Source organism: Poromitra crassiceps, assembly GCF_964638095.1.
Source record: "Poromitra crassiceps genome assembly, chromosome: 6".
NCBI classification, from domain to species: domain Eukaryota; kingdom Metazoa; phylum Chordata; class Actinopteri; order Beryciformes; family Melamphaidae; genus Poromitra; species Poromitra crassiceps.
The window spans coordinates 1,732,067-1,752,188 of NC_139627.1; the positions used below are offsets into that span (position 1 = coordinate 1,732,067).

The 20,122-nt window shown below is 45.7% G+C and overlaps 2 protein-coding genes across 2 annotated transcripts; both read left to right on the forward strand.

The window, feature by feature from the left end:
- The first annotated feature begins 1,221 nt into the window (after positions 1–1,221).
- Positions 1,222–11,203, forward strand: LOC310778583 (uncharacterized protein). Its single transcript, XM_083639058.1, has 16 exons — positions 1,222–1,535; positions 2,441–2,468; positions 3,254–3,388; positions 4,309–4,416; positions 4,554–4,645; positions 5,958–6,063; positions 6,158–6,271; positions 6,803–6,936; positions 7,731–7,793; positions 7,880–7,940; positions 8,029–8,252; positions 8,951–8,998; positions 9,128–9,179; positions 9,412–9,507; positions 9,654–9,692; positions 10,004–11,203. The coding sequence occupies exons 1-16, from the start codon at positions 1,404–1,406 to the stop codon at positions 10,792–10,794; spliced, it is 2,223 nt and encodes a 740-aa protein (XP_083495184.1). The 5' UTR covers positions 1,222–1,403; the 3' UTR covers positions 10,795–11,203.
- Positions 11,204–14,186: 2,983 nt separating this feature from the next.
- Positions 14,187–19,780, forward strand: creld1b (cysteine-rich with EGF-like domains 1b; the record flags this gene model as incomplete). The annotated part of the gene is made up of 10 exons (XM_083638401.1): positions 14,187–14,303; positions 14,625–14,707; positions 14,898–15,008; positions 15,764–15,855; positions 16,584–16,763; positions 18,049–18,144; positions 18,257–18,340; positions 18,927–19,022; positions 19,336–19,476; positions 19,560–19,780. The coding sequence occupies 10 exons, from the start codon at positions 14,187–14,189 to the stop codon at positions 19,778–19,780; spliced, it is 1,221 nt and encodes a 406-aa protein (XP_083494527.1).
- Between the last annotated feature and the right edge of the window lie 342 nt (positions 19,781–20,122).

The following is a 20,122-nucleotide window of genomic DNA, read 5'->3' on the forward strand; positions in this document are numbered from 1 at the left end:
CAATCAGAGATAGTGCTTGACCACATGAAAATACAGGTGTAAATACACCCAAGACTCATTGAGGATGCATTGTGATCCGAAATGGCCAAACCACCTCCGGAGGTGGGCAGGGACTCATTGTGACCACATTGAACACAAGTGTAAATGCAAATGTGTTCTCAATCCACTTACAACAACAGTCACTGCTGTTTTTCTGCTGTTCTACGCATGGAGCTTGGCTGATCCGATCGCAATCAGATCTCAATCTGGACACTGGAGACATACCAGCCAGGTGTAAATGTAATCAGGTTAATGTGGTCAAGCCTGATCCGATTGCAATGTGATCACGCAAAATACATGTTTTAATGCCAGGTGTAAATGGGGTCTTTGTTATTACAGACTGGATATCATATTGATTTATTGATTCATAGTGGAAGGGTACGGTGGTGCAGTGGTAAGCGCTGTCGCCTCACAGCTCGAAGGTCCTGGGTTCGATTCTCACCTGGGACGCTGTGGGTGCTGGAGTTGTGACCCCCCATATCTTCAGTGCCTACTGCCCAGGTGGGCTATCTCGTCGAAAGGGCCTTTCTGTGTGGAGTTTGCATGTTCTCCCCGTACCCCCCAGGGGGTTCCTCCGTACATAACCCCCCACTAAAAACATGCAGAAGATCGTCATCCGACCAGTGACGACAACATCTAAAGTTGGTCCAATGATGGTCCAATGAAGGTCCCCGGGCGCTGGAAAGAAATAGCGACCAATGCTCCCGGCCTGCCCCCCGGAGGAAAGGACAAGCCTGGATGGGTCAAATGCAGAGGACATATTTCACCGGCCACCGTCATGAGTGTGTGTAGTGGCCGCATGCATGTGTTGTAGTGTGTTCGTGTGACAATAAAGACGGGCTGCCGTCTGAAATCGTGTTTTCGTGATAGAGATTTTTTAGTTTGATTTATTATTTATTTTTAATTATATTTAAAAAAGATTTTTATAGTGATAAAAAAATAAAGGCCCGTGGAAACAATCTGGGTTTCTCATGTGGCCCCCAGGAAAAATAATTGCCTACCTGTCTGACACTGACTAGAACTTCACATGTGTCACTGGGCTTTATCTTATCCCACTTGAGCGTGCAGCGCTGCGCCCCGCCCCCTCCCCGAGCTGTCAATCATTCACTGACCAGGCTGTGTGGAGCAAAACCCCGCAGGCTGCCAGAGCGTCATTCCAGTAAGGAGTAGGGCAAACCGGTCTGTCACAGGGCGGTAACTTGCCAGCAGCTATGGAGAAACCAGGAGTGTCATGCTGTGTTGCTGTGGGGCACCAGAGGTAAAAAGGCTTTCTGCGTTTCGGATGAGGGGAGTGTAGTAGCCCGGGGAAGAGACACTCGGAGCCGGAGGGAAGGCCCCTCCCTGGACCCTGTGCTCTCCAGGGAATGGCTCTCACGGTCCCTTGGGTGCCGCGGGTCCCCAGCTCTCTGCTGCCACTGCTGCTGCACTTGTGGCTGTTCTCGTCGGCAGGTGCGCTGGAGATGATCGAGGAGCCACCTCCTCTGAGCTGCAGCGAGGTAACATGATGCCACCAAACAGCTGGAAGTGTAGAAATCCTACAAGGAATGATTATGCTAATAGGTCTACTGACTGTAGCCTAATATCCATGCATCTTCTGACTTTTAATGTGTCCACGGTAGGTAGGCAGGCATACTCTATTAGAAGCATGATGGTTATATATGACTGTTTCCCATTTCTTTACATGGTTCTTTGCATTTTTATTTCAAGGTCTTTTGAGCTGCAAGGGTTACTAGAGGGCAGACAAGGCAGTGCTCCATAGTGTGCTCTGCTTCTCTCCATAGTGTGCTCTGCTTCTCCACATGCACACAGGTGGTTGGGCCAGTCTTGTAGCCCCATAGGAACATTTGTGTACTTTAACTTAATAGGCTATCGATTGTTCGTTAGGGTTGCATGTCTCAACTATCATATATCATTCTGAGCTTTAAAAAAACACACACAAAAAACATTGAAAATCCTCACACAGGGTGTCATTTAATAGATGATACGGATAGGATGAAGTTTAAATTGTAATTGTTGGAGCTCTCTCTGTCCATCTCTGTCCAAAACTGCCACCTCTCTTGCTGCTTTGTGTGCATGGCTCTGATGGCTGTGGTAAACAATTATGCAAACAGGAAAACTGAATAGCCTACGTACCTTTTTTTTGCAGGGACAGATAGACAGATAAGAGAGAGACAGATACAGAGAGAGAGAGAGATCAGAGTTTAATGGGCATTACTAATTTATAGTACCAGCATGCTGCCATCTAACTCCACTGCTCCATTTCCAAGAGTCTTGTGCCTTCTTGACTTTTCTCGAGATAGTTCTCTAGATTGTTGGCACCTGCTCACGGACCATACCATGCCATACCATGCCATACCATGCCATGCTACACCATGCTCATCCACATTTTTTCTCTCCCCAGGGTTTGGCTAACTGCAGCGTGAGCTCAGGTGAGAGTTCAGCACCTCAGGCATAATAACGCCATCATTAGTCTGAACTAGGGGTGTCACAATATATCGTCCCACGAAATTTCGCGATAGTAAAACGTCACGATATGTATCGTTGAGATGAAATATCATATCGCGGGGAAAAAAAAAAAAAAAAAAAAACTTTTTTTTTTTTTTTTCTTCTTCAAAAAATAGACTAAGAAACGTCTTTGTTCGTTGAAGTTCAATGTGTGGAAAGTAGTTCAGTTGAACAAGTCTCTGAAGAGACACATGAGAAGTTATACAGGAGAGAAACCATTCAATTGAGTTTCTGGCAAAACTGTTTACTTGACAGGAAAAACTGAAGATGCATAAAAAATAGATTAAGAAAAGTCTTGTTGTTTGAGTTTGAAGAAAAACTGAAGATGCATAATGAGAATTTATACTGCTGAGAAACCTTTTAGTTCAAAGTAAATCTAAGTGACGGTGTAACTCATTCTATTTCAAGATAAGCCTTATCTCCAATCTCATGTTTTTTCTAGTTGTTATTGTAATAACAATTTCCCACAACAGCATGTTTTGTATTTGTGCATTTCAAATAAAATACTACTTTTCCAGTCATATATTGTCATTATTCAAGTTTAAAAAAATATTGTTAAAATCGTATCGTATCGTATCGTTATCGTGAACCCAGTATCGTGATACGTATCGTATCGTGAACTGAGTGTATCGTGACACCCCTAGTCTGAACATTGCATCATTGAGGTCATTTTGTCTAAACCTTGAACACCACCCTCCCCTCTCCCCAGTCTTTCAGTACGATGCTATCCCTCTGGATCCAGAGGATACAGTGAATGTTAGAAGTGTGGAGCTTAAAGTCCATTTGTGCTGCTCAGACAGACGAGATTGCGAACCTTGCCTACAGATCTTCATCACAGTCCAAGGTAGCTGTCATACTTTACTTTACTTTACTTTATGTCATTTAGCAGACGCTTTTGTCCAAAGCGACTTACAATGCAATACAATACAGTGCAGTACAATATAAAATCAAAGAATACACATTATCAGCAACAATACAGAAAAATATATCAAGCAATGAACAAGGTAAAAAACAACAAACACTTGTAAAAAGTAACACTTATAAAGACATAGCAAACATTCTTCTATCTAACACTGTCAGGTGGTGATCAAATGCTTTGGCAAGTAGACATTTCCTGCATTTTCATCAGGCTGCTTTGACGTGTTCTGATCTGGTTTGACAGAGTAATGGTGCCAGTGGAATGTTAAGTGACTGTGGTTGAGAGACTGACATTGATGAGTTTGTAACAAGGTTTTAATAGTTTTGGATTTTTTCATTAGTTTTTATTTTTATTAGTTTTGACTTTTTGTTTTCAATTTCAGTTTAGTTTTCATTAGTTTTTAAGGTGGGTTTGATCGTTTAGTTTATTTTTTATTTTTTGAAAATGCTTAGTTTTAGTTTAGTTTTTATTAGTTTCAGTGTTAGTTTTTTTGCCCCTTTCCTCTTTTTTTGTAATATGGGGTGTTTGTCAGGGGTGAGATTCAAAAGGGTCATAAAATATGATAGATTTAGGAAAATAGATTTCATCTCCACTCAAAATATAGACTTATTATGTATGAAATACTGTAAACTGACAAAGACTAAAACTAAGGACATTTTCTCTTCAATTTTATTTTATTTTAGTTAGTTTTGTAAACACACAATACCGTTTCAGTTAGTTATCGTTTTTTTGTAAAGCTTAGTTTTTGTTTTTATTTCAGTTTATTTCATGTTTTTTCAATTCTAGTTTTCGTTTTTTCGTTAGTTTTCGTTAACTATAATAACCTTGGTGTGTAATTGCTACAGAGGTGGATAAAGAGAAGGACGTTTTTGAGGAGTCTGGTGATGAGGATGAATACATTAAAAAGCAAACTACATGGGGAAGTGGTCGATATGTGCAACCCAAGCCAAGAGGTATGATATAATAAATTTCCAATTGAAAATCCACTCTGACACACATATAAACACATGCGGTTACTTCCACACATTGTAGCTATCCTGCACGTTCCTGTTTTCTACTAATCACTCAGTTTGCTCCATCTGTGTTACAGCTGGGATCAAAGTGTGTCACAGCTCCCCAGGCTCCCCTGAACTCTGCAGGGAACTCCTGTTTGCTGTGATGTGGCAACAGCCCACACAAGAGGTAGCTTAGCATTGTGACATCACTGATGATGTCATCAGTGACACACACACACACACACACAAGAGGTAGCTTACTTTGACTGTTTCCACTGAGCAGATGTGAAGGGAATAGCTACCTCGTAATATCCTATTTTATTGTACAACATCGCCATTTATACAGCTCCAAAATAGATATCAACCACTGTTTGAACTAAGGGAGAACCAGCTGGAAAACATTTTTATGGGCAGAGATTACGATGTCGTTCACAAGGGGAAACATGGTATTAACACCGGCACACAGAAGGGCCCATGGAGACAAAGAATCCAAAAGACAAAATAATCTATTATTATTTTATATATACTGTAAAAGGGAGTTAGGGCTCTGTCTGTTTGTCTGTCCCACTGATGACATCATCAGTGATGTTATAAATTCACTCTCAGTGATGTCATACATAGCATTGTGACATCACTGATGATGTCATCAGTGACACACACACACACACACACACACACACACACACACACAAGGCTATAGTTCAGTGATGATGTCACTGATGACAGATGTAACCAGTGATGATGTCATCAGTGATGTCATACATAGCATTGTGACATCACTGATGATGTCATCAGTGACACACACACACACACACACACACACACACGAGAGCGACTGAGGGAGAGGGAGAGAGGAGAGGGAGAGAGAGAGGGGTAGAGCGACTGAGGGAGAGGGAGAGAGACTGAGGGAGAGAGAGGGGTAGAGAGACTGAGGGAGGGGTAGAGAGACTGAGGGAGAGAGAGGCGAGGGAGAGAGAGGGGGAGAGAGACTGAGGGAGAGAGAGGCGAGTGAGAGAGAGGGGTAGAGAGACTGAGGGAGAGAGAGACTGAGGGAGGGGTAGAGAGACTGAGGGAGAGAGAGACTGAGGGAGGGGTAGAGAGACTGAGGGAGGTGTAGAGAGACTACGGGAGAGAGAGGGGTAGAGAGACTGAGGGAGAGAGGGGGAGACATATGATTCGATTTGCACATGCGCCAATAGGGCAGGCGAGGCCACGCAGCAGCCGCCCACTTGCACCCTGGGATGGCTCTCGACCCTTGTGTTGGCAGCCAGGGAATCTACTGTGGTGTGTGTGTGTGTGTGTGTGTGTGTGTGTGTGTGTGTGTGTGTGTGTGTGTGTGTGTGTGTGTGTGTGTGTGTGTGTGTGTGTGTGTGTGTGTGTGTGTGTGTGTGTGTGTGCGTGCGCGTGCGTGCGTGCGTGCGTGCGTGCGCGTGTTTGGGTTCTGATTTGGGTTTAAGTCTACACTCTACTACATCATCTACAGTATGTCTTTCCTGCAGTGGCTGTTGTTGACAGAGAAAGTAGAGTTTGGCAGTCCTGTCGTGGTCCACATTCATGCACAGTCCCACACAAATGACAACATCACAGTCCCGTCTTTAGAAGAAGGTGAGATCAAGTACTACACTCCCTGCACCATCACACTGAAATGCACACTTTTCTTCTTCTTCTTAAGTGTACTCCTCTTTACTCCTCCTTTCAGTTTGCTCCCAGAACCTAAATGTTCCTCTGAAGAAGAACCTAAATGTTCCTCTGAAGAAGAACCTAAATGTTCCTCTGAAGAAGAACCTAAATGTTCCTCTCAAGAAGTGCAATGGTAAGAAATGTTTTGATATTAGGAATTGCAATGGAACCTTTGTCTTGAACTGTATTAAACATGTAGGCTACTGGAATAGTTCAGTGTGCTCTCCCAGACTCTGATTTGACCTCCTGTTCATCTAGTCCAGCATCTACCATCAGGTAGCCTACATCATACACGTACCAGCAGGGGTCCCGTGCAGACAGTGACAGGGGCAGACTTTTTAATTAGGTCATTTAGGGCCGACTAAATGGGCAAAATGGCAAATTAGTGGCCAAAATGAGTGAACAAAGGGTTCAGCACCATGGAAAGCTCCATTCGTTAGCTATTGATGGAGCACACCTGAGCAAGATGGAATCAGCCAGGGAAGTGGACTATGAAAGCCCCCCGGGGAGAGAGAGGAGAAGCTGCATGCCAACTCTGTGAGCAAGGCCTGACTGAATGGCCAGTGATTGTGTCCTTCAATGGGTATCAGAACTAGTGCTGTTGAGTATAATACACCAGCCAATGTGATGTGATGTGATGTGATGTGATGTGATCCCATCTCAGTTCCCAAACTTAAAGCTGTGCCTGACCAAGGGAGAGATGTGGTCCTCCTCCAACTGGACCACCCCGACACCAGCCACGAGGTGCTCATGTGCCAGATGTTTTGGAATGAGATACCCAGAGAGGTTTTTGAATGGGTCAGTCAATGCTAAATGTATTCTAGCAGTCATATGGTCATGTCTATGGTCTATAGAGACAGTCGGCATGTGTGGAAACGCCCACAAAATGTTATATGGCTGGCACGCGAGTGGGTTAAAACCGTCCATATATCTCAATGGGCTGACTCACCAAAGGACAGTGCTGCGGCTCGAAACTACAGGTTTGGGGATTCTAGAGCAGAACACAAGACGTCTGTTCAGATGTGCGTTTACTGATCGTGTCTGCCTGGGCTGGGCTATCAGCTAAACTCTAACTTTGCTGAATGGATCGAACGTGCGATTTACCCCACCCTGACCACGCCCCCAGTCAGGCTGAGCCAGCGTCTATGACGAGACATCGCCTCAACCTATGGTCAATCTATGGTGAGTCCAAATCAGTATAGGACAAATCAGCGTGACATCATGACACCGTCGGACACGCGGATATGCCACCCGGAACCGCAGCAGTGAATTAGTATGTATTAGTATTAGTAGTTGTGCCAAACAAAGATTAATATCTCAAAAACGATACATCACATCGCTTCTATTTTGACATTCTGAGTGAGAGCAGAAGTAGGCAGCTCAAGGGTCTGATGTATAATATATGTATGTCGTGTTAAAGTAGTGTGAACTGTCGCAGTTTTTAAAATGAAGGGAATTAAGTCAAAAGCACAGCCTGCTAGCGCGAGATACTCAAGGCTGGCTCCATAGGGTCCCATTATAAGCTGCTGTTTGTTTACCAACATTGATCCCTCATATTCTCGGTGTAAAACATTGTTTTCTTTCCTTTTTAGCACAAGGGCCAGAGAGAAATGATCATTTCATCCAAATCTGTTGCACCATGCCTGTGCTTCCAGGTAGCTTTGCAAGTGATAAGAGATTGTCAAGATTGTCAAACTATACAATTTAGTGTGAATATAAAATAACCTTTCATGCTTGGCAGGTGTGGTGGAAGGGAAAGTCACTTCGCAGTCCAAAATACTGTCCCTTCGAAAAACAACAAGGTAAGGAAAGTTCACTCATATTCAGCCGTACATCAGGATGGATTTGTAGAGGAAAATATGACTTCTTATTCTTTTCTTTCATTTTCAGAAGCACTTGAAAGAATGCAGCACAATGTGTCTGTATCCATGGTGGAGTCTCAGACGCGGGAGGGCGGCACCGTGCTGAGCTGGAACGTGACTGCCCCCTGCAGGCTGGAGGCAGAACTGTGGCTGTGTGAGAGAGACTCAGCAGGAGGCCACTGTGAGGAGGTGGCCGGCTCCAGACAGACGATGCAGAGCCACCAGTGGAAAGCCTCACGTCACGCACACTGGGTACAAACTCTGTTCTTATTTCTTCTCATTTGATTTCCTACCACTTTTATATTTTCCATTCCATTGAGTTCTTATTGATGTTTTTTCTCTTTTCCTTGTAGTTCTTTATAGGGTCACAGGAATATTGTTCATGATATGATATGATATTGTGATATCATATTATTCTGAGCCCTCCACTTTTGGTTGCTTGCAATGTTGGTGATCTAGGAATTCAAGCTGATTTGAATGTTGCGCTCATTCTAAGTGGTTCTGGATGACTTCATGAGCTACAGTAGACTCCAGACTCCATCCTAAAACAGGATTCACATCATTTCCCCAAACATTTTGACCACATTAGTCAACATGTGAGTCTCTGCAGAAGCGGAAATCTGAGAGTCTACTAATCTGTGACATCAAGTAACAATTTTGGAAGCTGCTCCAGTGACAATGAATAGCAGAATATGACTTATGCACACTGTGATACTATCCAGGATGTGGATCTCCGGTTCATAGTATGTCAGCGTTATGATGAAATACAACTCACACTAACATTCAATGAGCCCACAGAATCTGTGCAACATGCTGTTTATTTATTCTAAATGATACTGTAGTCCATGAATTCATCCAAAGTTGTTCCATGACCTATCAATCAATCAATCAATCAATCAATCAATCAATCAATCAGTCAATCAGTCAATTATTTATTTATTTACTTTCAGAAAAATGGAGAGTTCAATGTGTCATCACACCCTTCACGTTGTGTTCAGGTGATGTCTCTCTCCGTCACTAATATATGAAATATACTTTATATTATTATATTATATTTATATTATTATATTATTTTACATGCAATTATAAACATATTTTTCAATCAGTGCTTCCTACTCAAATTACAGATAAAGGTCCATGGGATGAAGTCATACCTGGAGCCCCAATGTCCATTTGCAAGTAAGACTTAATTATTGTCCAGACTGATTAACTGCTTATTGTATTTATTTGGGTTAAGTTGCTTCAATGTTGAACTCTTATCAACTAGCACCGGCTAGAATAGATGATAAGTAATGACAGATTGTTTCCTGCAGTAACTGTAGCATGTGAGGTTGCTGATGTTGTGATGAGTAAGTGTTGTCCATATATATAATATACCATCCTCTGTGATGTCTTCACGTTTCTTCTCCAGCATCTCGATGGAGGTGGAGCCTGCCACTCCTCCTCGTCTTGCTACTAATCTGTCTGGCCATCCTAGGTGCCTATTGTGCACAGGGGCTCCTGAAAGGTCAGCTGTCTGTCTGTCTCTCTATCTGTCTGTCCAGCTGTCTCTCTAGCTATCTGTCTCTCTATCTGTCTCTCTAGCTGTCTCTCTAAAATATCAATAGATTACCGTAGCCAAATACCTGAATGTATACTCTGTTTTCCATCCAGGCTATGTGTGGAGATGGTTGAAAGACGATGATGTAAAAGGTATGAGAGCCTAAAATCCATTTCAGACCGGATGCTGCTCTTTTGAACATCCTTTTAATGCTGCTATTCATAACTTTTCATACTTTCATCCAATAACAATAACATGTTCTAGTGTTCCTACTGTTCTAGTCAAATATACTATGATATCATTGTGAATATTCTTCTTTTCTGTATCCCGTTACTGTCCATTACTGCAGTAGCCCATTTTCCTCACGAGGATCATTAAGTTTAATCTTGTCCTAAATGACATTTGGGGATTTGAAGTTTATCCAGGTTCTCCAGGTTCTTCAGGGTCTCCCTCTGTTTTCCAGGCGCTGTGGGCGGTGGTCACGTGGTGTTGCTGTACCCTCCAGATGGGGAGCAGGCTCTGTCGGGCCTGATGTGCCGGCTGGGCTCGTCCCTCCAGGCCCTGGGCTTCAGCGTGTCACTGGACCTGTGGAGCCAGTCTGAGCTCGGCGTCCTGGGCCCCGTGCCGTGGCTCCACTCCCGGCTGGACCAGCTGCAAAGGCAGGGGGGCAAGGTGGTGCTAGTCCTCACCCAGGCGGCCTGGGCAAAGGCTGATGAGTGGGGCTCCCGGGGCTGGGAGAGAGACACGCCCAGAGAGAGGAGCACAGACAACAGCTGCCGTGCCCCCACTCCCCATCTAGATGTTTTCAGCGCTTCGCTGAGCTGCATCCTGGCAGACTACTTACAAGGCCGCGCCGGGGAGCGTTTTCTCTTGGTGCAGTTCGAGTCCCTGCCACCGGAGCCTCCAGACGGCTGCCGCCCACTGCCGGAGCTTTTCCGCGGCCTTCACCTGTTCAGCCTCCCTTCCCAGAGTCTGGCCTTTCTGACCGAGCTGGCCGGAGGACGGCATGTGGGCACCGCGTCGGCCAGACGCAGGAGGGCGAGGGGGCTGAGGGCGGCGTCCCGAGCCCTGGCACGAGGACTGTCGGGCTTCGCAGCGGGGGCGACTGTCTTACGCCTTGCAGGCTTGTCCCAGGACTGTGTCGGGGGAGGAGCCGAGGACTCTTGGGAAACGGTGCCCTTGCAGCCGTGTCTCGCCACACCCCCCTCCAGCCCCGACATCTGCCCCAAGGCCAGTGGAATGGACTGGGTCTGAGAGTGAAGGATGACCAACTAAGCAAGTAGCAAGAACTGAAAACTGTGACGTTTTCATGTACTGTAAATAAACGTTTTGCTACTTTGTATCATTGATGGATATAACAGAAAAGTGATTTGTGTATCTAGTTCATGAATGCTTTTAGCCTGGTAAACCAGCCACTCACGTCAACTCACATTTCATTTCGTTCTTCGTATGAAATGTGAGTTCACGTGATCGGCTGGTTTACCAGGCTGGAATGCTCTTTTACCTGGGGGGAAACATCCAGACCGGCTGGTTTACCAGGCTGGAATGCTCTTTTACCTGGGGGGAAACATCCAGACCGGCTGGTTTACCAGGCTGGAATGCTCTTTTACCTGGGGGGAAACATCCAGATCGGCTGGTTTACCAGGCTGGAATGCTCTTTTACCTGGGGGGAAACATCCAGACCGGCTGGTTTACCAGGCTGGAATGCTCTTTTACCTGGGGGGAAACATCCAGATCGGCTGGTTTACCAGGCTGGAATGCTCTTTTACCTGGGGGGAAACATCCAGACCAGCTGGTTTACCAGGCTGGAATGCTCTTTTACCTGGGGGGAAACATCCAGACCGGCTGGTTTACCAGGCTGGAATGCTCTTTTACCTGGGGGGAAACATCCAGATCGGCTGGTTTACCAGGCTGGAATGCTCTTTTACCTGGGGGGAAACATCCAGATCGGCTGGTTTACCAGGCTGGAATGCTCTTTTACCTGGGGGGAAACATCCAGATCGGCTGGTTTACCAGGCTGGAATGCTCTTTTACCTGGGGGGAAACATCCAGATCGGCTGGTTTACCAGGCTGGAATGCTCTTTTACCTGGGGGGAAACATCCAGATCGGCTGGTTTACCAGGCTGGAATGCTCTTTTACCTGGGGGGAAACATCCAGATCGGCTGGTTTACCAGGCTGGAATGCTCTTTTACCTGGGGGGAAACATCCAGATCGGCTGGTTTACCAGGCTGGAATGCTCTTTTACCTGGGGGGAAACATCCAGATCGGCTGGTTTACCAGGCTGGAATGCTCTTTTACCTGGGGGGAAACATCCAGATCGGCTGGTTTACCAGGCTGGAATGCTCTTTTACCTGGAGGGAAACATCCAGACCGGCTGGTTTACCAGGCTGGAATGCTCTTTTACCTGGGGGGAAACATCCAGACCGGCTGGTTTACCAGGCTGGAATGCTCTTTTACCTGGAGGGAAACATCCTCTGCCACACAGGAAGTGACACGTTTTACGTTTCCAACAGCAACAGTGAGGTTTGATTTGAATAAATAGAGGAGGAACTGGATAGTTGCCATGGCTGAACAGACAAAGAATAAAGAGCAGTACCTACCTACAGAAACTCAAACAATGAATGCATCATCTCCTCTTTAACATTCAAGGCACTGTCTTCTGCATCTCCTGCTCCTCAGCCTCTGAAAACATCTGCAGCTAATTGAGACATGAAAAATTGTCAAAAATCGAAATTGAAGAATGAAAAACAGTACAAAAAAAGCTGAAAATCAATTTTCAAACAGGCTCTTTATTTTTTTATTTTGTTTTTTGTTTTTTTTATTAATCCCCCCTGGCTCTGTTGTAATTAATGACGTTGTATTAATGACGTATTAATGTTGTATAATGACGTCCTTATTTGTCTTATTTGTTTGGTCTTTATTTCTGTTTTCCATGTACTTTGTAATATTGTCAATAAAGATGTAAAAAAAAAATCTGCTGCGGTCTGCAATAAAACAGGAGCCAGGAGGAGACAATAGATAATGTTAATGAGAAGCCGTCAAGTATTGTCTTATCCTTCTTTTTCATCGTCCTTGGTTTGGGGCGGGGCTAAACTAACCACTGACTGCTCCTAACCTCGCGTCACCAGGCTCTTCTCGGCGAGAAAGAGCCTGGCTCCCGCCCACAATTGATTTTGTCACCCTACTGGTTCCGGCCTAGAGCCCGCCCTAGACCGGATGGCAGCGTTTCTAGCTCGTCAACTTTCACGTTAACTTGACAATTTGACCCAAGTATCAGAACGGCAAACAACAAAACAAAAGATGGACGTACCGACGTTCTTTTAGAAACATTGCGGATTCACAATCTCACATCTTTTAAGCCAATACAGAAGCTTTGCATCAGACAATTAATCGAGGGAAGAGACATCAAGCTAACAGCAACACAGATGTTTTTGGCGCACTGCCTTCCGGTGTTCATTCTGGTTCCGTGGTTTACGCCCCATGACAAAAAGCGGGGTGGAAGGTGCCCAGACTAGACGGCTCCTCCCAGCTGAGAAGAGCCTGGTGACGCGAGTTTACTAACCTCGCGTCACCAGGCTCTTCTCGGCGAGCTTACTGACGGCTCCTCCTCCCAGGCAGCGGGTTTGGGCGGTGCCTAAAAGAGCCTGGTGACGCGAGGTTAGGCTAGGCGGTGCCTAGCTGATGCTGATGCGGCTCAGCTGCGCCTGCGAGCGAGCAAAACAGCCAGGAGGAGAACCAACTAGAAGCTGGTCATTCATCCTAGCCTAGCAAGCTAGATAGCTAGATAGCTAACTTTATTTCTATCTATCAGGAGGCCATACAGCTGGCCGGCCATTATTGTGGCTTGTCAACTAAAAATGTCACGTTTGAAGCATTAAAACAGGGTGCCCAAAACGTCACATTAGTGTGAACCAGCAGCGAGGAATCAGACAATCGTCAGTCGGTGCCGCGGACGTGTTGGCTTTGTACCACCAAGGTAGGAGCAGCGGACTAGCCAGCTAAACCCAGCTAACGTTAGCTTAGCTTACTAAAACTGCCACAAAGTGCTCAACTGATATTTTAGTGACAGGACATTGTTGCTGTTGCTGCTCGAGTAGACTCTTAGCAGAGTTAAAAACACATCGCATACTGTGGTAGGCTTGCTGCTGGTTGACTGGTGCTGATGATGCTGAGCTAACTGGCTATGTTGAGACCAGAGCATCCCGACCAGGACCAGGCACAGCTAGGCAGCCTAGGCGGCTATCTGTAGAAATCAAACCGCTCATCCATCCCCATAGCCATAGGTTTTCTCCAGCTCGATCTGTCCTCTTTCCAAAACACACTGAATATAACTTCATTTTACTGTCACATTACTGTGTGACGTTTCGTTTTCTAGCCTACACTGCAGGGATGTAGTAGTGGGCAAAGCAACCACAATCATTTTAAAATGTAATGTTACCTTTTAAGGCTGATATAAATGTTTATGACTTGGCTCCATATTACAAGTACAACACCACCATAGTCATTCCAAACGGATATAAGTTCTATGGGGAATAAGCATTATATTAACATGAGTGATTTTCTGACTTTGTTTTTGTTGATACTGGTGTGATGAGCACTGACTACACTTGTTTGTGTACTACATCACTGTGTTGAATAGTGAGCCATGTGGTGGGCCTGGCCGTTTCTGCCCGCCTTGGTGCTCCTCTCTGAGCTCTCTGTGGTGAGAGTGCAGACGGCACCATGCCAGACGTGCCGAAAACTCACCGACCGTTTCATTCAGGTACCCGCAGTGTTCTTAACGTTTCATTCAGGTACCACAGTGCTCTTAACGTTTCATTCAGGTACCGCAGTGTTCTTAACGTATGCTCAGTCCATGCTTCAGTGTTCTTAACGTATGCTCAGTCCATGCTTCAGTGTTCTTAACGTATGCTCAGTCCATGCTTCAGTGTTCTTAACGTATGCTCAGTCCATGCTTCAGTGTTCTTAACGTATGCTCAGTCCATGCTTCAGTGTTCTTATCGTATGCTCAGTCCATCCATGCTTATGTTTTTATGGGGCAAGATGTTTGATGCCAGGCCTCCACCGATTTCACTCTTTTCAGGGCTTGGAGAGAACAGCCAATAAGAACTTTGGGGGCGGTAACACGGCCTGGGAAGAGGAGAAGCTGGCTAAATATGCCCGCAGGTAAGAGTGGCCTCACCGCATTAGTAAGTTAGTTCCAGTGTAGGACATCATGGCATGTTGCATTATACTAAGTTCTTACAGAGAAGAGACATTGGTTACTGACCCAGAGTCATCTGCCTCATCATCATGTGTACTGTTGTTTCACTGTGGCCTTCATATCTCTTAACTGCTGCCTGGCCTCTTCTTTCAGTGAGACTCGGCTTCTAGAGATCGTTGAATCTGCATGTGAGAAAGCAGATTTTGAATGTAACCAACTCCTGGAGCAGATAGAGGACCAAGTGGAGACATGGTGGTTCCACAGGTAAATGTGGTGTGTGTGTGTGTGTGTGTGTGTGTGTGTGTGTGTGTGTGTGTGTGTGTGTGGGGGGCGTGCATTCAGAGTGTGTATCACAGAGATGAACACTCTATAGCTGTAATTTCATAGCACAGCAAAATTTAGAACATTTCCCTAAGTTAAAAGAGTGTCTTTATTCGGGGCACCTGGGCAGGGCAGCAGTAGATTCCCTGCCTTCCGTCACGAGGGTCGCAGGTTCGCGCCCCGTGTTATACCTTGGTCGGGCGTCCATACAGGCACAATTGGCGGTGTCTGCGGGTGGAAAGCCGGATTAAGGGTGTCATTGTACTAGTGCCTCGGTCTGTTCGGGGGGGGGGAGAAACTGGGGGAGAACAATGTGATGCCACCAGTGCAGCTCCTCGCTGTCAGGTGAGACGAAGCGCCTGGCGACTTCACGTGTATCAGATGAAGCATGTGCTAGTCTACCACTCTGCCCAGATCAGCCGACGGGGTGGAGCCACGACCGGGACAGCCTAGCAGGGAATTGCCCAAGTACAATTGGGGAGAAAACATTGAATCCCTGGAATAAAGGAAGCAGCAATTTGTCTAACTTAGATTTAATCAACCACAAGCAACGTTGTTTTAATTCCAGCTTTATTTTTCTGATATTGTGACAAATTAAATATTAACCTCAGCTATGTATGTAATTATTACATAGTGCACTGATAACTGTTAACTCCTCAAACATCACTGACATGAGCATCGTGCTGTGTGTCCTGTAGGCAGCAGGAGGCCCCGGACCTGTTTGAGTGGCTGTGCATAGAGGAGCTGAGGCTCTGCTGTCCACCAGGACGCTTTGGACCTGACTGCAAAGGTTCGGAATACATGAAGCATGACACACAGGATACATGAAGTAGGGATGTTCATCAGTTATCGAAAATCGATAATTGATCGTTAAGGAATGGAATCGATCATGTGGAATTTTTATCGATTTTGTTATTAATTTGATTTGATTTTTTTTTTTTTTTTTTTTTGGGACTAGGTTTGGGTGGAATTCGTTCCTCCTCGCCCCACTCCATTGCACAGCCGACTAACGTGAGGTGGAGCTTCATATAGTCTCTAGTTTTCTGGCTGGGCACGGGCCTTTGTGCCAACAAAACTGTTTTAAACATGGGGAATTCACACCGGCATGCGCCGGGGACAGCAGTGTTGGAGACACATTGAAATAAAGAGTTCATTGAGGAGAACACGTTGTCTTACGTATTTTCTGCCATAGGCATTCATTTTGTATAAAAAAAATAAAAAAAAATAATTAATATGATCGATAATCGATAATTGATCGTTAATTTTCCCAGATTTTCGATTATGGAAATTTTTCAAAATGAACATCCCTAACATGAAGCATGACACACAGGATATATGAAGCATGACACACAGGATACATCAATGTAGAACATTAATAAAAAAAGAAAAAGTTTGAGGTCTATTTGAACCCTGTGATGAATGATGCTGTTTCCACAACGATGTACCGTACACAATCAGCAGTGGTAATCATGATCTCTGCAGAGTTGTAGCACTAAATGCTGTATTGGTGCACCACAGAGTGTCCGTCCGGCCCAGGTGGAGTATGTGGAGGTCTGGGCCGCTGTGAGGGAGAAGGGACTCGCCTGGGAGACGGCGGGTGTGTCTGTGACCCGGGATACTCTGGCCAGCTGTGCCAGAGCTGCGCTGACGGCTACTACAGAGAGAAGAGCTCCAACCACAGCACAGGAGCCTGTGCAGGTACCTCAAACACAGTTTCAACACTTTAGGGGACATTCAGAACAAAAGCGTTTTTGGAGCGGCTTTCTGCAATTCATTCTCTATGTAAGGACGCGCTAGACGTGCTCCTCTTTTAATCGAAGCGTCTTTTGTTTTTGGAGGAGCGCTGTGAGGGCGCTGTGAGGAAAAGCGCCCTGATCGTCTTTTTCACTCCTCCTACCTTTTCTCTAACCTGACGCTGCCAGATGGACGGTTTAGCTTCACATTACGTTTCACTAAACCAGTCCATCTGGGAATGCAGTAATCCAACCCACTGACGGAGGCGGGCACTTTTTCCAAGCTACTTGGCAGGTGATTGGATGACCCATCTGTCTATCACAGCTGGTGCGTGTTAACTTCAACCAATCAGATCGCCATGCCTCTGACGTAACGTTTGCGACCGGAGGACCTGTTGAAATGTTTGTTGCTAATTAGCGGCTAACAGCAGCCAGGAGTGTTTGGCTACGCGCAGCGAATTGACGAGTGGCCGTCCCTTGCGCTATTAATAGTTCATTGATGAAAAGGGAGCGCAGTGCTATGTGTGTTTATTTACTATGCTGCCTCGCTATCTCCTATAAGAATGTAAAGCGCTTTTGCGCAGCTTTGTGTGTGTGTTTTGTGGAAGCTAATGTAGGCTAACATGTGCTCGCTAGAGTGATGTGGGCTGGGGCCAGAGTTATGATTATTGCACGGGAATTTCCACAAACTAACGCATGAGCGATTAATAATTGGATTGGATTAATAAACGTTTTGATATTTTGGAAATGCTGTCCAGTTGAGAAATAACTGAAGTTATTGCTGCATCTACGATAGCCTCGCTAGCTTTTGCTTCCGCAGCGGCAGCCATGTTGACGAGTGAAAAGAACTACAAAGACCATGTACCCACTACTTGCCCAGACGCTTCTCAGTAGCATCACACAGAAAGCCTGCCTAAGGCTGCCGCTGATTCGACGAGCCGGCCATGGGGGGATCGAGGGATTTTCAACCTCGGCTGCTGCCAGAATTGGCAATAATCTGGCTTTCATGTTGACAGTGAACAACATCAAACAGACAAAACCAGCTGGCTACCGTCCTTGTGGTCGTTGTGTTCTGATCTGTACTGCACGCGACTACAGGGGAAAACAAACGCTCCGTGCGCTGTGTTTTGTGCACAATGGAAGCGCTCTCAACATGATTTTCATAGCGTTCTGACTGGAAAAAAAACGCTTTTGGTGTGAATGTCCCCTATAATGGACTCTCCCGTTCTCTCTCCGTCTCTCGTATTTAGCTTGCTACCATTCGTGTAAGAAATGTGCAGGACCACAGGACTACAAATGCCTGGACTGCAAACCAGGCTGGATCCTCCATGACAACAAGTGCGTGGGTGAGTCCGGCTTCATGTGTGAAACGTCTTTTGTGGTCCGTGCCGGCGGCCTGAGTGAGCGTTTGACTTCACCTGAGCGTTTCACGTCAAATTGCCCTCATGTCTCTTTTAGACATTGATGAGTGCGGAACAGAGCTGGCCCGTTGCCCCACCAACACCTACTGTCACAACACAGATGGATCGTATGAATGCAGAGGTAGGCTTTCTTATTTACTGGTGTCAACATACTGCTGTTACTCAGTCCCTATATACGTTACTGGTGTCAACATACTGCTGTTACTCAGTCCCCTCAGGATTTTGTGGAGTGTTTCTGCAGCTATTGTCGCCAAAAATGCTTGATTTAGTGGCAGGTTTTTTGAAAAGTTTTAATGCAGTTAGATTTGTTATTTAATCTAGTCATAAAAGAAAACAACGTTGAACCTGCAACCGAGTGTTTTCATGAGCCTTGTAATTTTGCTAAAATTGTCATTTCAAAAGAGGTTCTCTGTGGAAAAGGTGCAGGAACACGCCAATGTTGTCATCTTTGTTGCAGTATTCACTTGCAGGAAAAGATTTGATATAAACAGTAAACACTAGTAGCCACTTAGTGGCTCGATGCACTGTAGTATGTCATGCTGACCTGTAGTATGTAATGTTGACCTGTAGTATGTAATGCTGACCTGTAGTATGTAATGTTGACCTGTAGTATGTAATGCTGACCTGTAGTATGTCATGCTGACCTGTAGTATCTAATGCTGACCTGTAGTATGTAATGTTGACCTGTCTGCTGTGCTCGTATCCAGGCTGTGACCAGGCATGCGTGGGCTGCATGGGTAGTGGTCCTGCCCGCTGTAAGAAATGCTCCCGTGGCTACAGACTGAGGGGAGCCAAGTGTCTTGGTAAGTGAATATTACTTATCGACTGTATTTCTGAGTCATATTGTCTCTATAGCTACTCCCAATACACTACATGCACAACTTCTTTACTTCCTGAAATTAGTACAGCTTCTTTATTTCCTGTCCTACACTATTGGATGAACTGATTAATCAGGTGTGCCTGATCACTGTTGTGACTGCAGCACACCTGACATTAATCACTTCATCCAATAGTGATGACAGGAAATAAAGAAGCTGTACTAATTTCAGGAAGTAGTGGAGTTGTGCATGTAGCCCATTCTCCTAAAACCATCCCTTGCTTGGCTCCCACACACAGATATAGATGAATGTAGTGAACGCACAATAGCGTGCCCAGGTCTGAACGAGGCCTGTATCAATGAGGAAGGCTCCTTCCACTGTGACTGTGCCAATGGCTTCATCCGAAGAGACAGCATTTGTGTGGAGAACACGCCTCCGGGTAAGTAGCACACAAACACAGAAACTCCCGTCAGCGTTTCAGACTCTGTTGGCAAACGTTCTCTCTCTTCTGCGCCTCATCAGCTGGCTCAGAGAAGAGTGTGTTTGAAAACATCCCGGAAGATGAGGTCCTCGTCCTGCAGCAGATGTTCTTCGGCGTTGTGATCTGCGCTCTCGCGACGCTCGCCGCCAAGGGCGACATGGTCTTCACCGCCATCTTCATCGGGGGCGTGGCTGCCATGGCTGGCTACTGGCTGACGGAGAGGGGAGACGCCATGCTGGATGGATTCCTGAAGGGACGCTAGCTTATCAGGGTCCAAGGACTTTGGAAAGGAACTTGGAATACAAACCAGTAAGGGTGAATGAGGCGCCTTTGGGGCAGGAAAGTGTCTCTGCGATGCTAAGCCTTTCAGGGATTTATTAGTTTGGGGGGGCGGGGAATGACTTGAAAGGGCTTAGGGGTCAGGGGTCATTTGTGCTTATGAAAAGGATAATACAGGAAATTGTGAGAACTTGAAACAAGAAGTGGGAGTGAAGCTGTAGGAGAGAACTGAGCTGTTTGGCCAGAAGTCTTGAAGAGGAACTGACACTAATAACTGCACTGATAAGGAACTGAACTTCATCCCCTACCTCAACTGTGTTGGGAA

Excerpts from the sequence above, each read along its gene's own strand:
- LOC310778583 (XM_083639058.1), top strand. The coding sequence starts at position 1,404 with ATGGCTCTCACGGTCCCTTGGGTGCCGCGGGTCCCCAGCTCTCTGCTG. Across the intron at positions 4,646-5,957 it reads GGCAACAGCCCACACAAGAG|TGGCTGTTGTTGACAGAGAA; the intron begins GTAGCTTAGCAT and ends TCTTTCCTGCAG. Across the intron at positions 7,794-7,879 it reads CACCATGCCTGTGCTTCCAG|GTGTGGTGGAAGGGAAAGTC; the intron begins GTAGCTTTGCAA and ends CATGCTTGGCAG.